At 41.4% G+C, this 16,979-nt stretch overlaps 1 protein-coding gene across 1 annotated transcript; it reads left to right on the top strand.

Annotated features, from left to right (window-relative positions):
* Positions 1–1,371: 1,371 nt before the first annotated feature.
* On the top strand, positions 1,372–15,919 carry LOC143274970 (uncharacterized). Its single transcript, XM_076578995.1, has 5 exons — positions 1,372–1,595; positions 7,393–7,626; positions 8,791–8,886; positions 10,695–10,839; positions 12,614–15,919. The coding sequence occupies exons 1-5, from the start codon at positions 1,527–1,529 to the stop codon at positions 12,781–12,783; spliced, it is 714 nt and encodes a 237-aa protein (XP_076435110.1). The 5' UTR covers positions 1,372–1,526; the 3' UTR covers positions 12,784–15,919.
* The last annotated feature ends 1,060 nt before the right edge of the window (positions 15,920–16,979 follow it).

The raw sequence follows: 16,979 nt of genomic DNA, 5'->3' as shown, positions 1-16,979 counted from the left end.
GAGTCTCGTCATTTGTTACATAAGCTGTGACGAATTGATGAAACTTTGGATTGCATTCTGACTTTCACACGCAGTTAGTGGAGAGACTGCAATGTGGTCAGTCTTGTATTGTGTTTAAGCTCAGTCGTACAGCAGCTGGGAAGCGAGATAATCTGAGCGCGCGGAATCTTATCCAACACATGCCAGAATTATCCCCCCCTCGCCCCCTTCAGCTAGAATTTGAGTGGTGAACTGGATGCTAGTCATTCGAATGAGACGATAAACAAGAGAGCTCTCTGGCAATATTTCGAAGTAAAATCAGTCCACTCAAATAAACACACGTGTCAGTGTGTGTGTGTGTGCGCGCGCGCGCACGCGCGTGCGTGTGTGTCTGTGTGCGGTGTGACGCCTGACTGAATGGCTCGGGAAACGAATGAACAGAGGAGAGTCTCGCTTACTCGAGGCGACAGGATATGTGGAATAGAACTGATATGTACAGGCTGACCTGCCGGTGCCTGACACTGAGTGCCAGGCGGGTCAGATGACAGGAAGTGGGTACACGCACACACACGCACACGTCACACACACACACACAAACACACACACACACGCACGCACACACACGCTGACAAGCACACTCATCAAACGTTCAGACACAGACACATGAAATACTTGCCAAAGACACAGAGTGCTTAGCTATCCAAACGCCTTGTCTGCAATAGCGGTTCGTTAGCAGTGTTTATGTGACACCTACACTGAAAACGGAAGAAAAAAAGCCTGATTATCCAGTCATGATGTAATCACCTAGTGTATACTTGCACACACGCACGCACGCGCGCGCGCGCACACACACACACACACAGCACACACACACACACACACACAAACACATACACAGCGCGCGCGGCGGCTCACAGCTGAGCGGGTGTTGTTTTGAATGTTCAGCAAATCTTGCAAACAGCGGGAACAGAAGGGTCGTCAGCTTGCAGAAACGAACGTATACTGCCACACAGACACTAGTATTCCTTCACTGGGTTGCTTTCGTGTCTAAAATGCTGCGGCAAGAGGGGGGTGGGGGGGGGCAGTCATTTATAATGCATAGCGCGTTTCAGTCTTGCTGTCGCGTTCTCGGCTCATTGGTCTCCCGTTTTTCATCCCACCATGTTTCCCTGTCAAACGATTGTCTCCCATGACAATGTCTGCCTTCACACCGCACCACCACCTCCCTTCCTTCGTCCCTTCCTTCATCCACTGCCGCCCTCTCCACGGAAGATACACAACGTGCTCTGTGTTGACAAAAATTATGCAAATCAGATTCCTCGGCCAATGAAAATCGTCCCACAGGCACGTGCTCAGCTGTTTCTGGGATCGAGTGGTTTTTTTTCCCCCGTTCAGCAGCAAACGCCAACCGGGTCTGGTTTTGACCAGTCTGAAGTGGTTTTTCAGCTGAGCGTCTGGTGTGAGGGAGACAGTCGTAGTTTGTCCGCGCAGGAAAAAGTGTGACGACGATATTTTGTGTAGGCGAGTGTGCAGGTTTTACTGTGAGGATGTGGAAATATCTGCTCGTCGTGTTTGTTCTGGTGGCATTGTGTCACGTCGAGGCCAGACGAGGAAGGGTAAGGCTGGTATTTTTTCAATCTGACTTCATTTTGAGTTTGACCAAGAGCTCATAGGTGCAGGCGTGAAAGAGGGGTGGGTGTGTACGGGGTTGATTTGGACCGTGAGACCGGTTGGTCGAGCGGACATGATGGTCTTTCTTTGTTGGTGTTGTTGACTGCCCTCGACCGTCGAGGGTGTGCGCACTTTTTCAGTTTCGACTCGAACACGAATTGTTTCCTGCAACATGGACAGCGTGTGGGTGACATGCCGTCTGTTTTCTCTCTCTTTTTTTTCTATGGATTTATTGCAGGCCTCCTCTTGTTTATAAGTATGCATTTATAAGGATTGAATGTATGCCATTTCTATGTTCTTATTTTATTTCAGCCATTTGCCTTATACGTATTTTCCATGTCAAATTAACGCATTGTTTGCTTTCTTCATTTTCTTATTTGTTTCATACAAACCTGGTGATAGGTCTCAAGGCCATACGAGGGTCATGCATCTGCTGAAAAACAAGAAGAAAAACAACAACAACAAAAACCAGACTATTTAGCAGAAGTGGTGCAGCCTTGACATTCGTACTCGCGGCTTTTGACAGCTTGAAACTGAAAAGTATAGCTGCTGTGTATAACTTTCAGATTGAAAATGCATCTTGACATGCAAGTTTTGTATTTTTTATGAGGCATGGGCATGGCCTTCGCAAAAGATTTTTTTTTAATACTTTTTTTTGTAACGAGGCAGTGAGCTAGGAGGGAGCTGCATGTGTATGTGGGAGTGGGGGTTAGGGGGGGCGGGGGGATTGGAGAGAGCGGTGGGGGGTAGAGGGGAGAGGCTCACGCGACCACTGTGCTTATCGCATGACGAGTGGTGTGCGGTACGGATTCGGTGCTGGCAATGGAAAATGAAACAGAGTGCGCGCATATTATATATTGCATTCCGGCTCTTGAGCTGAGCATGGCCCTCGTGAGAAGGGCTGAGAGCGCCTTGACATGTTAGGAATTTTATCGAACAACCGAAGGTTCGACGAGCCTCGCTTTGTCCCACTTTTCCCAAGGGGTCATGGCCATGTACCAGTTATTCTTCACAGGGCGTGTTCTCTCTGTCCCTCTCTCTCTCTCTCTGTTTCTCCTGGTTCTTCCCCCCTCTCTGCTCATCTCTCTCTCTCTCTCTCTCTCTCTCTCCCCCTCCCTCCCTCCCTACCTCTCTCTCCCTCCCTCCCCCCCTTCTAGTTCTACCCCCTCTCTGCTCTCTCTCGATCTCTCCCCCTCCCCCCCCCTTCTAGTTCTACCCCCTCTCTGCTCTCTCTCGATTTCTCCCCTTCCCCCCCCCCCCCTTTTTATAGTTATACCCCCTTCTCTGCTTTCTCTCTCTCTCTCTCTTTCTCATCTCTCTCTCAACCCCCCCCCCCCTTCTAGTTCTACCCCCTGCTCTCTCTCTCTCTCCCTCCCTTCCCCCCCCCCCTTCTGGTTCTACCTCTCTCTCTCTCTCTCTCTCCCCCTCCCTCCCCCCCTTCTAGTTCTACCCCTCTCTGCTCTCTCTCTCCCCCCCTCCTAGTTCTACCCCCCCCCTGCTCTCTCTCCCCCCATCTCTCTCTCTCCCTCCCCCCCATCTCTCTCTCTCCCTCCCCACTCATTCTAGTTCTACCCCCTTCTCTGCTCTCTCTCCCTCCCTCCCTACTCCTCGCCCTTCTAGTTCTACCCATCTGTGTGTGTGTGTGTTGTCAGGAAGGGGGCCAAAGGAAAGTAATGTGATGCAGTTCAAGGTGTCAAAGCATGCAGACTGCTGAATACACCCACACTGTCCACATCTGCTTAAAATGAAAAAAAAAATGTTAAGGAGCAGAGGCTAAAACCTGATCAGCTGGTCCGACTTCAAGAACCTACTCTGGGTTAGTGTAAAACAAACATAAAACGAAATTAAAGAAACAAATAGACATAATAATTTATAAGGCAAAAGAAAGACAGTATTGAAGACAATTGACTGAAATAATAAAAAATGTGCCACATTCAGCAAAATAACTATGAAATGTACCACGTTCAGCAAATGATAATAAAATGATCCATGTTCAGTAAACTCATGCACACCCACACAAGCATGCATATTCACATTAGGGTGCAAATGCGCACATGCATGCACACACATACAAAATGTACGTGCAGCAGTTTCCAGTCGCACAGACCCACCATGCTCATATCCTCAACTGACAAAATACAGACCCAGTCCTCCACACACACACGCACACGCACAGAGGCATACACACACACTGACATATTTTTATTTTCTCTTAAGCATCACTTGGTAGAATTATGCATGCATATACACACAAATTTATGCAGCTATTGACACTTGTACCTTGCTCCCACAATCCACATATAACACACGCATAGCATTGTGCTGTAAAAGTTCCAGAAGACACCTAACTGGGTGATATCCTTATGGATGTGTAAATCTGACACATTTTATAAACACGAGGTCACTGATCAAGTTATTAACTTTTGTTTGTCTTCAGAAGTTCAAGGACAACTCTTCTGTAGCTGTGGTTTGTTTTGATGTAATGAAATGCACAAAGTCCATGCTGCACATGGGACCTTGATGTATTGCCTTCAGTGAATGACATCTTCTGTGTGTGATAGGTTTACACCCACATGTATCAGGGCAGCAACACACTTCTGTCTCCTCCAGTCTGAAGCTGACCCAATTATTGATTTGCTGTGCTTTTCCTTTAGCTCAGCATTTCTTATAGTCTGCCTGTGACTGTCATGTGTGATGTTTTTCTTGTCACTATAGATGTCACACAAGTCACCAGCGTCAAAAGTTCGCATTCACTGTGGCTCCCCTCCACACGCACTGTGCTTTTTTTTTTCTTCATTCTTTCATGACTTTCCATGCCTGAGCTGTCAGCATGCATAGACTGATGTATAGAACTTTTCAGGGTGTCAGTTTCAGTTTCAGTAGCTCAAGGAGGCGTCACTGCGTTCAGACAAATCCATATACGCTACACCACATCTGCCAAGCAGATGCCTGACCAGCAGCGTAACCCAACGCACTTAGTCAGGCCTTGAGGAGAAAAAAAAAGGGGGGTAAATAAATAATAGATAAATACATAAAAAAAGAACTACTGCTAATAATAATAATATGTATAAGGCGCAGAAACTTGATGAAGTCAACTATAAGCGACATAAATAAATAAATAAATATATAAATAAATAATAATTAAAAAAAAAAAAAAAAGGTGTCAGAGTATGCAGACTGATCCATATATATATAGAAATATATGCTGCACGTCTGTTTATAAAGATTTTTTTATGGACTCTGAGCATATGCCTGGCCATTGGCATAAACTCAACATGCTGGTCAGATCTGAAGACGGTGGAATTTTTTTCTAATTGTAGACATGTTATTTAAAATAAGTAAATCAATCAGTAAAAAGTGCCTTGGGCGGTTCTCATTCTGGGTCCTGTGTCACTGTGTGCCAATATGCATGGTGCACACAGGTCAGGTTTATTGCCTCATGGGCAGGACTGCCCCTGGACCATTTCTCAAGATTCAGAATGAAATGGGAGGGGAAGAGAGATCCAGCCCATTCATCACTTAAGTTTTACATGATCAAGGATACAAGTCAGAACTGAAACTGTGCTCTTGTTTTCCTTTTTTTCTTTCTAATTCTTAACATTCAATCTGTTGGAAACTAATTTCTCAGTCAAAGATGTTCAATAATATGTGTATTTCTTATTCTTCGACCTGGAGAAAACTGTCTGTTGAAGACATGCATAAAATATATAACTCATGCATGAGAAATATGAATTAAACTTTGTTTATCAACTAATCAAGCCAGCTGCAAAGGCCACACTCAGTGAAACAAGTTGTGTGCTGTTTACCAAACAACCATTGGTATGAAAGCCTGGCCAGTCAGTTTGCATATTCTATTCTAGCCTGCCAGTTGATTTGAACTGGATGCAGCCATCGCAGTCTTCAGGGAAAATGATAGAAAAACTATGTAATGTTTTTCACTTCATGACATTTATGTGCATAGGTTTTTATAGAGTATCTTACTATCTAGCAACCTTTACTGTAATGCCTTGATCAGATCTTGTACCATATTTTTTCTCAGTGTGGTGTGGGCATGAACACAAGGTGATGAACATCAGGATGCATTATCCTTGCCAGTGAGACATATTACACAGAAAGGTTGTGTATTTTGTAAGCTTTTGAGTGTATTTCAGTGTAATAGAGATTATATCACAGCAATTATGAATTAAGATTATACCGTAGCAGTTATGGATTATGGCCATGTCCCCACTAACTCCCGAAGTGCTGGTAGTGTCACTGTTGTTGTAGCACTAGTGAAAGCACCATAGAGACTATTTAATGATGATAATAGTATAGTATACTATGATAGTCAGTCATGTTCGACTATGACCATCAGAAAAGTAGAGGAGGTAACTGTTGTCCAGACAATGGGGGCTAGAATATTGGTTGTAAGAACTATATATATAAATAATATAGTGGTGAGTGTCTTGCTCAAGTTACATCACCACTCTCTCAGCCAAGAGGGTTTTAGGACAGTTGGTGTTGGGATGGTTCCCAAAGGCCAACTAGCCCCCAAGACTACAGCACTAAGCGCCAGTGCAATTTTGCCTCCTAGTTTGAGTCATAGATTTTCACAAAAGACTAAGCCGTAAATGATTTCCCATTGCAATTGAATAACCAAACAGCTCTCACTTTGCTGTTGGCCCAACTATAAACTTATGTCAATCTGTGATATAAGTTGAGTGTTGGGCCTAGATCATAATAGTAATTATAGAATGTAGATCATTATTACATGTAGCACACAGTATCAGTAATGATAGGCTCAAAAGTCACAGCACTACAAGAAGATACATATTCACATAAAACAAAGATCTAAAACATTTATAAATGTCTAAAGATACTCAGTAATAACTAATACAGTAATATTAATAGCGACTGGTTACATCTGTAGGTAGATAAATATATACTAAAATCCATTCTCACAAAGACCTGTACACACACATGCACACTATTTAACCCGAGTGTCTCGTTTTTAGTCTAACAAGTGGCTACATAAAGTAAATAGATCCAGTATATACATGTTGTTTGACAATATGGTATCCAATACTTAGTGTGCCATATTCATGGCTGCATAAAAAAAAAAAGATATTACTCTTTTTTTAAGAATAACAAAGTTGACTCGATTGCTGCTTTTGATACAACAAACTCACAAAGGAATAACTGACTCAACAGATCCTTTGTCTTTCTAAGCCGAAGGGTAACACTGACAGTGATTATTTGCTTTCTCCCTCTCTCTCTCTCTCTCTCTCTCTCTCTCTCTCTCTCTCTCTCTCTCTCAAGAGATATATTATGATATTGTTGAATGTGGGTGATGTATCATGCATGCTATGTAGTATGGTCCCTAGAATGTGATTCATGTTCACACCCTGTTAGGTGGCGCTTTTTTTTTTCTTTAAAAAAAAAAAAATATATATATAATGTTCTGCTCTCTTTTTCTCTTTGTGATTCTCTCTCTCACCTCACTCTGTCTCTGAATCTCTCTCCCCAACACCTACCCCCCTCTCTCTCTTTCTCCCCTCCACTCCCTCTGATTCTCTCCCCCTCTGTCTCCCCCTCTCCCCCCCCACCACTGATTCTCTTTCTCCCCACTCAGTCTCTGTCTCCATCTCTCTCTCCACCCCTTCCCCAGTCTCTCTCTCCCTCTCACTCCCTCTCCCTGTGCCTTACTTATTCCCAGACCCCAACCCACACACTCACCCACCAGAACCTGACCCCATTTTTCAGAGACCAGGCGGAAGAAGGGGAGGAGGAGGAAGGGGGGGAGGAGGGGGGATCCCTCCAGAGGCGACCAATGTGAACCAGTGGGTTCGAGTCCTCCCTGGGAACATGGCGGTGCAGGAGTCGGCCTACAGCCTGGGCGACCAGGTGTTTGTGCTGTCCAAGGACAAGGCAGCGCTGCGCAACACAACCTTCAAGCCGTCCAAGACTGTGTATGACTTCACTGCAGGGTCTCCTCCGGTGAGTAGGGTTGAGGAGGCAAAGTAGACACTGTTTGGTTTGGATGCTTGGTGGTTGGTGAATTGTGCAGGTTATGATATAATTGAGTTGGCAAGGTTGACACTGTTTGTTATGTTTATCAGTATACATAGGTATTGATCCTGTCTACAGTGTAGTGAGTATACTCTTATGATTTATTATAATCCAGTATAAATTGAATGCTGAGCACATCATTTATTTATTCATTTTAGTAAGTATTCTTGTCAACTGTAATTTGTAAAGATCCCATCTACTTTGTGTTTTTTAGGCATGCACAATTGTGCTTTTACAACAATATTTAAAAAAAAAATTACAACCCATTGCTTTTCTATTTTGTAAAAACAACCAGCAGACAGAAGAATTGATAAGAGTTCAGTTTCTTGTGTAGCTTAAACGCCGCTTCTGACGCTTTGACAATGCAATGGACATATAGTATGTTCATTGAACAGGTCCCTGGGATGTTGTAAAAACTAAAAAGATTTTGGAAAGAAGACTGCAGAGAGTGAACTCTTGTACAAAAGCTTCATGTTTGATCAGATGCAGGAATCATCTGCTACAAAGAAGAGTTGTTTCCCTTGGCCAGTTTGTCGCACAGAAAGACTAGAAAGCATTCATGCATGGATGTGTAGCAATACAGGGATTTTTTTTGTGAATGTGCAGCATTAGAATGACCCTCTGAAGGTAGTTTGGGACCCCTATGAATTAGGATAGATTCCCTGTAATCCCCAATAACTTGTAACTGACCAGAAGCCCTGAATGAGGAATGTGGGTGTATCAATACAATGCAAAATACATCTTTATTCGTCCATTTGGAAATTAATTGTGCATCAACAGGCTCGTCACTCACCCAACTCTATCTCAGCCCATAGCCAAGTCCAGTACACATGTATACACAAACATGACTTAGGTTGGACCAAAAATATCAAAAAGCAGCATATATATAGATATAGATATATATAAAGCCAAATACATACATTACAAGCAAGTAATACATGACTGGCTTCATTTCCAACATACCCCTAATCACCCTCCCCTAAGCACACACGCACACACACACGCTCACTAATACATACAATGTTTATAAGATAATATGTATGTAAAGAAAAATATTTTCCCAGTCATGCATATTTTTAACGTTACCACCAGATGGCGATGCTGAAAGTGAAGAAGAAGTGTTTCCTGATGACGGTGGACGACAGCCTGACCAAGGACACGCTGCTGGCACAGATCGCCTCTTACAATGTGAGTTGTTTGTGTTCTCTGTGTGTGTGCTGTTTGTGAGTGTGGGGTGAGCTTACAATGTGAGTTGTTTGTTCTCTTTGTGAGTGTGTGTGTGTGTGTGTGCTGTTTGTGAGTGTGGGGTGAGCTTACAATGTGAGTTGTTTGTGTTCTGTGTGTGTGCTGTTTGTGAGTGTGGGGTGAGCTTACAATGTGAGTTGTTTGTGCTCTGTGTGTGTGTGTGTGTGTGCTGTTTGTGTGTGTGTGTGCTGTTTGTGAGTGTGGGACGAGCTTACAGTGTGAGTTGTTTGTGCTGTGTGTGTGTGTGTGTGTGCTGTTTGTGATTGTGTGTGTGTGTGTGTGCTGTTTGTGAGTGTGGGGTGAGCTTACAATGTGAGTTGTTTGTGCTCTGTTTGTGTGTGTGTGTGTGTGTGTGCTGTTTGTGTGTGTGTGTGCTGTTTGTGTGTGTGTGGGGTGATCTTACAATGTGAGTTGTTTGTGTTCTCTGTGTGTGTGTGTGTGTGCTGTTTGTGTGTGTGTGTGTGTGCTGTTTGTATGTGGGGTGAGCTTACAATGTGAGTTGTTTGTGCTGTTTGTACTGTGTGCATTTGTGTGTGTGTGTGTGCTGTTTGTGAGTGCAGGGTGAGGATCTGTGGATGTGTGCGCGTTACTCTATATGTGGTGAGTGTGTGAGAGAGTGTGCATCACTCTGTGTGAGAGAAAGTGTGTATATGTATGGCATCTCTCTATGTCACTGTGTGTGTGTAGCAACTCTATGTATTTCTTACTCTGTGGTTCTGTCTCTCTTTTTGTATCATTTGCGCTCACACACACATTCATAAATCACATTTGTCCTGCGATAAACAAGTGCCCCAGCGCACTTTCCCTCTCCTCACACCTACACACTTTCTCCCTTTCTCCCTCCCTCCTCCTCTGTTGTTCACTCACCCACACATCAAATGAGGTGATGATTAAATCCATGATGCATTCCATGAAATGGAGCAGGACATTTTATGCTGACAGAGGAACAAGAGTTGCTGCGTTTGTTCAGCCCAAGGGACCAGAAGTGACATGCTGAGGTCTCAGTTTTATATTTACTGCCTGGTTGAACAGACACCAAGAGAGTTGCGTTTAATTGCACAAACACGTTGACTTCTTTGTGCAGACCTGGTAGTGCCTGAGCCCCCTTTGTGTGTATACGTACGCAGAAGATCAAATGTGAAATATGCATGTTAAAGATCCTGTAATCCATGTCAGTGTTCGGTGGGTTATGGAAACGAGAACATGCCCAGCATGCTCACCCCCGAAAACAGTATAGCTGCCTGCATGATAGGGTAAATAAAACGGTCATGCACGTAAAATGTTGCATGTCTGTCTGTGTGTGTAAATGTGCATGATTGAATGGCACAGGAAACAAATGATAAGCGCCCAATGGCAGCCATATGTCAGTTCTATGAAGGTAGGCAGCCTGTTGTGCAGCTGACTCTTGTAAAGTGCTCAGAGCTTGGTCTGCGACTGAGGATAGGTACAATATAAGTATCGATATCATCGTTGACTTCTTTGCATGTGTGGTGTACTTAACATATGTATGTGTCTATATATCATTTTCCTCTGTCTGTCTGACTGACTGTCTCTCTTTAACCCCTCCAACCCCCAGCCACACCAGACCCTTCCCCCCAACACATCCCCCCCACCCCCCATCCCCCTTCCCATATGCTTGTATAATGGCCTTAGGCCGATATACAATAAACCATTTGTCTTGTCTTGTCTCTTTCTCTCCCTCAAACACATTCTTTATTATTATTATGATTATGATCAATTTCTGTGGGCAGGGTCAGAGGAGGGAGCAGAGCAGCACGGTGCAGCTGTACAGCACGGACCTGACCCAGACCCAGACCCAGAGTCTGCAGGGGCGATCCGCCCTCAGCGCCATCTGTAACTCGAGGAAACCCATCACCGCCCTGACTGACACGCAACGTGAGTCCTGAGGATGAGGAGGATTGATTGAGGATGGTGATGATGAATGATTCATTGACATGATTGATGGTGAAAATGGATTTAGGATCATGAGGACGATGATGATTGATGATGAAGGATTGAGGGTGATAATGGTTTGATGATGGTTGGTGATGAATGACTGAGGATGGTGATTGATGGTGATGAATGATTGAGGGTGATAAGTGGTGATGAAGAATTTAGGATAATGATCAAGAATGATTGAGGATCATGATTGAGGGTGATGAAGGATTGAGGATGATGGCGATGAAGGATTGATGAAGGATTGAGGATGATGGCGATGAAGGATTGAGGATGATGGCGATGAAGGATTGAGGGTGATAATGATTGAGGACAATGATGATTGGTAATTAATGATGATTGAGGATCATTATGGCGAAATATTGATGGTGATGAAGGATTTGGGATGATGATGAATGGTTGAGGATAATGATGTTTGATGATGAGTAACTGAGGATAATGGTGATTGGTGGTGATGAATGATTGAGAATGATGATGATTGGTGATCAGTCATTTAGGATAATGATGATTGATGTTGATGAATGTTTGAGGATGATAATGATGATTGGTGATGAATGAGGATAATGATTGATGATGAATGACTGAAAGTAATGTTTGAGGATGATGATTGGTAGTGAATGATTGAGGTTGATAATAATGATTGAGGATGGTGGTAGTGAAGGATTTAGGATAGTGGTGATTGGTGATGAATGACTGAGGATAATCATGATTGATGGTGATGAAGGATTGAAGGTAATAATGATTACTGAGGATGGAGATGATGGTTGATGAATGATTTAGGATGATGATGATTCATGATGAATGACAGGATATTTCTGATTGAGGAAGATGATTGGTGATGAAGGATTGATGAGGAGGAGGATTAGTGATGAAGTATTTAGGATGATAATGATTGAGAACGATTGGTGATGAATGACTGAGGATGATATTGATGATTGAGGACAGTAATGGTGATAAATGATGGAGGATGATAGTGATGGTGATGAATGTTTGAGGACAATGATGATTGAGGACAATAATGGTGATGAATGATGGAGGATGATAGTGATGGTGATGAATGTTTGAGGACAATGATGATTGAGGACAATAATGGTGATGAATGATGGAGGATGATGGTGATGAATGTTTGAGGACAATGATTGAGGATAATAATGGTGATGAATGATGGAGGATGATAGTGATGGTGATGAATGTTTGAGGACAATGATGATTGAGGACAATAATGGTGATGAATGATGGAGGATGATAGTGATGGTGATGAATGTTTGAGGACAATGATGATTGAGGACAGTCATGGTGAGGAAAAATCAAGGATGATAGTGATGATTGAGGACAACGATGGTGACTGAGGATGGTGAACAATTGAGGGTGATAATGATTGAGGTTGATGATTAGTGATGGATAATTGAGGAGGAGGAGGAGGAGGATGATTGAAGGTCAGTGATGATAATTGATGATGGTGAATGTTTGAGGATGATACTGATTAAGGATGATTAAGGATGATCCTACTAATAAATGATTAAGGGTGACAATGATGAATGAAAGATTCTTCTCACACCTGTGCTGATGAGCAACACACTAATGTGGAGCTGTTTATGTAACGCTCCTAGAGGTGTGTGTGTGTTGTTGTTGTTGATGTTGTTTATTTAACGCAGCAGTTGATTTTTTGCTTCAGGCAATAACTAAACAGCGGCTCCTTTGCTTTTGCTTTCAGCGGCCTCGGATGGGGGGCGAACGAAGGTATTGAAGGTCTCCACCCTGGACTCGTTCCTGGACATCACCATCACCAAGACCAAGGGGCGTGGTGGACGAGGTGGTAGAGGGGGGCGGAGGGGACGGCAGCGGGGCAACAGGGGGGCACGTCGTGGGTCGAGGCAGCAGTAGGTAGGCACCTGGTTATGGCCCTTGCCTCTGTTGGCATCTGCTAAGTCAAACGTGGGGGTTGGGGGGGGGTGATTTTTTTTTTACTTTTTGGTCAGTGTGTGTTTAGGTTCATGTTTTTGTGGCATTTACTTGTTCTGTGGTGTTCAGCATTCTGTATGGTTTTTCCTTTTTTTTTTTATTGTTTTTTTATTCAGTAGTGTCCATTTTTTCCTCTTTTTTTTTTTTTTTTTTTTTTTTTTGTTGTTGTTGTTTTTTTGGAGTTTTTTTCTTGCCGGGCCCTTTTTTTTTTTTTTCCATGTCATGCAAGTTTTTTCATTGTGGTGGGGTTTTTGGAGGGGTGGGGTATTGGTCAGATTTGCTTGTCAGTAGAACTGTGTTTGGGGTTAGTTGTCTGGAGAAATGTTTATTTCTTAACCATTCATTTTTTTTTTATGATCAGGGCATAGGTACTAAAAAATGTGGAGAGCGAGAAAAATCATTTGAGTATTATGATACACTGATGGTAAATTGGAGTTTTTGTACCAAAAATAAAATGTCTGATTGAAGTTAAGATGGAATCCTGCATATGCTTCAGCAATTATTTTTTTTTTGCTTGGCCTTTGGTTAGTACATTATGATTCATTTCAAACTGTTGCATAATGTCGTGTCTTGTGACTGTACATTTTAGTTTAAATTTTAATGAGATAGTTCTTTAGTTTTGATTCGTCTGTGTTAACGAAGCATCAGAACCATCAGCTAATCCTATCTGTCAGGACAATGTGATGACGTCAGGAGAGGGTATGGATCTGTCAGCTCACTAACTGCTAGAGGAACACCTGTTCAAGAAACAGTCACAAAACTGATACAAGCAGTGGTCGATTGTTTTGCCAAGTATTTTGACGTAATGATCACAAAACTGATACAAGCAGTGGTCGATTGTTTTGCCAAGTATTTTGACGTAACGATCACTAAACTGATACAAGCAGTGGTCGATTGTTTTGCAAGTATTTTGACATAACAATCACAAAACTGATACAAGCAGTGGTCGATTGTTTTGCAAGTATTTTGACATTCAGTGGAAGATAACCTTGTCTGTGGGTGAGAAGGAAACGCTGTGTAAAGTTGTTTAGACATGGGTAGGAACTGCACGTTCTTAACACATATCTACTACTTGCAGCTTTTTCTTTTGTATTTTTTCTTCCATATACATTGTAGCTCAGTTACAGTATCTATTATTATTTTTTTCTAAAATCTTTAATTTTTCTAACATTGTCAAGCGTTCCTGTGATTGTAACTAAATCTTAGTCTGAGAGTTTCGCTATTTGTAAACTCAATCAAAATGCCAAAATCACAAATTTTAAGGGTTTTTGTTGTTGTTTTGCTGTCAGCAACCTTACTACCTGAAATGTCTGTCTGGTGGATTGGCTTGGGGTATTAGTAAAGGGGAATCTGAAAGTATGTGAAAGAGCTTGGGACAATCACAGCATTGAAATCAACAGTTGTTTAGCACAGTCAAGTAATTTCCAAGACAGGTTTCATAGCTATATTATGCGCATAGCAAAGTGTATGCATCTTTAGTTCAAATTTTATTGGTGTTGGGTTCACAATGACTCCAAAAATTATTTAGTGTATTGCTTTAAAAATGTTACATTGTGTATTGGTAATAGTCTTTTCTTCATAGACTTTAAGAGACTACTTAAAAACCCAGATTTACTGTGTTTTTTTTATATACATATTGAACAAATTTGTCATTGTGTTGTCTGTCATTCTTTTTTTTTTTTTTTTTTTTTTTAAATCTTAAACATTGTAAATGGTTTATTGTTTAGAGTCTGTAGCCTGTCAGTAGTTGTAATTGCTGTTGATTGGGTCGACTTTGTCTTGACATCTTACTAAACTGTTGTTTTGTGGAGTGATGGGGACACTGATTGCAAAGCTTTACTCGTCTTTCGTGTTTGACTTTAATGTGTCAATAATTTTAAAAGCAACAAAAAAGAAAAAGAAAATACCCACTATTATTAGATTGCATTTTTCTTTTCTTTTTTTTCTTTTTTTTTTTTTTTTTTACAACACATGCTTATGTATTTTGTCATTGTGGTTTTGGTTTTGCAGTCTTGAAAAAAAGAATAAAACTGGCATTTATCATGGAAGATAGGGTTACGATGTTCTGAACTTAGTTGTGATTCAGCCTTTTCAGACTTGTTTGCTCGTTTCCAGTGACTGGCAGATCGGTGTGATCAGTGTCTGGGAGTAATGATGAAGGAGAAACAGGTCAGCTGTGTTGAAAATAGGGATGGAAGCACTCAGAATATGTCTGGCATCTGATGCGAAGAAAACACATAAAGACGCTTATTTACACACCCACAATCACTCACTTGCAGTCATTCACTACAACTTAATAAAAAGTACAGAATGGACAAACACACAGCTACACTGGATGTAGTAGACCAAAGTTGACCAGTCTTGACATGGTCAAAAAGTATTTTGCGCATTGAAACACTTGTGGGTGATTACAAAGTTTAAAAAATATCATTTAAATCATGAATAAACTGCTTCTTAATCAGTGTACACACATGAGAAGTGTTGATCTTTTGCCAAGTGCATTTATAAAATGCTTTTCACACGAAACTTTGAAGTGCAGCATTTGATGTGAGTACTCTTTTGATTTATATCGCTCAATTTCTGAACAAATATGAGAACTATTCCAAGTGATGTAATTGTTCGAGAAGTTCTTATAATTTCATAACGCCAAAAGATGACCAGCAGTAAATTGCAAAGTTGATTGGAATGAGAGTTTGCAGTATGCTTATTCGCTGTTTTCTGAAGTATTTAGAGAGAACGCAGCTTTGCTTTATTCGTGTATGTTTTTAAGCGAAAAAGGACTGATCACGTAACTGTTGTTTTGTTTTTTGCCCAGCTTATATTACAATGAAAATGAGAACTTTTGGAAGTTCAATATTGTTGTCATAATACTGACTTTTTTTTCTTTTTTGACTTGCACTTTAAAATTCTTTGTACTGTTTACATTTGGTCACATCACTGTTGAAATACCAATGAACTTTTATTTCATTTTCAATTTTTCTCTCTGGATTTTCTTTTTTATTTCATTTTTTACCAGTTTAGCGTTCAGTTGTTTTATAATTAAAAGATGTTTTCTCGATTGTTTTTTACTTCTGTTATTCAGAGAAACGCATGCGTGTGCTTGAGTGTGAAGTTGTCTGTTCATGCCAGCAGTGTTTGGTGCAGAGAATTATTGGTCTGGCATTATTACAGACTAAATATCTTTTTAATTACACATATTTACTGTGACCCATTAGTGCAGACTCCGGCAGGGGTCTGACATTCCTGTCCTGTGCAAACTACTATCTGCCTATGCGGAGAAAACGAAAGTAGCTACGGCCGATAACCTCATGCTCATATGCTTTGCCGCTGGTAATACACTTGTCCCTGAAGCTTTTGAAAATGGAAAGAACAGACAGCATGTACATCAAGTGGGTTCCTGGGAAACTGGAAAATTTCTTCAACACATGAAAACAGCAAAAGTTATCAGAGCTTCTGCTGAGTTGATTCCCTTGGTCACAATGACCGGAACATATTGCTACTTTTTGTTTTGTATGTGTGCAGTAGCAGTGCAGACTTGATTAGAATGTGCAGCATTATACTTTATTATACTTTATAGTGACCCCCAGAAGGTAGTCTGAAACCCTATCATTATGATGAAAGAATCTCTGGAAACCTGAAGATTTAATCTAGATACTGGTTTATATTCATCTCAAACTATGTATGTTTAATCTCACACCCAACAAACACATGCATCTAAGTAAGATATTTGATTAAGAGTGCCTGCATGCAAACATGTGCAAAAACACCGGTTCACGAATGCGGGGGAAAGTAATTATTTTAATGTTAAGACAAATCTTTTTATTTTCATGTTTTGCAAAAGAAACCAGGTACAATGATAAATCAAAAGCAGTTTCAGTCATATAAAAACATGAAATTTCATACAAATGCATCATCATTTACATATGCATACATACAATGGATCAATCCAGCCACAAGGTAGCGGAAGTGTACAGTATCACACACAATGCTTGACTACAAACTATACATCAATACAATACACCATTTACTGCAGCGATTGTTCATTTAATACATTATTCGGTGTGCATGCTAATTTTAGTTACTTTACCAGTAACTTTAAAAACTAAACTGTAGGCCTG

Source organism: Babylonia areolata, chromosome 29, assembly GCF_041734735.1.
Source record: "Babylonia areolata isolate BAREFJ2019XMU chromosome 29, ASM4173473v1, whole genome shotgun sequence".
Taxonomy (NCBI): domain Eukaryota; kingdom Metazoa; phylum Mollusca; class Gastropoda; order Neogastropoda; family Buccinidae; genus Babylonia; species Babylonia areolata.
The sequence above is the reverse complement of the archived record's forward strand: the minus strand, read 5'-3'. Positions and strand labels throughout refer to the sequence as shown.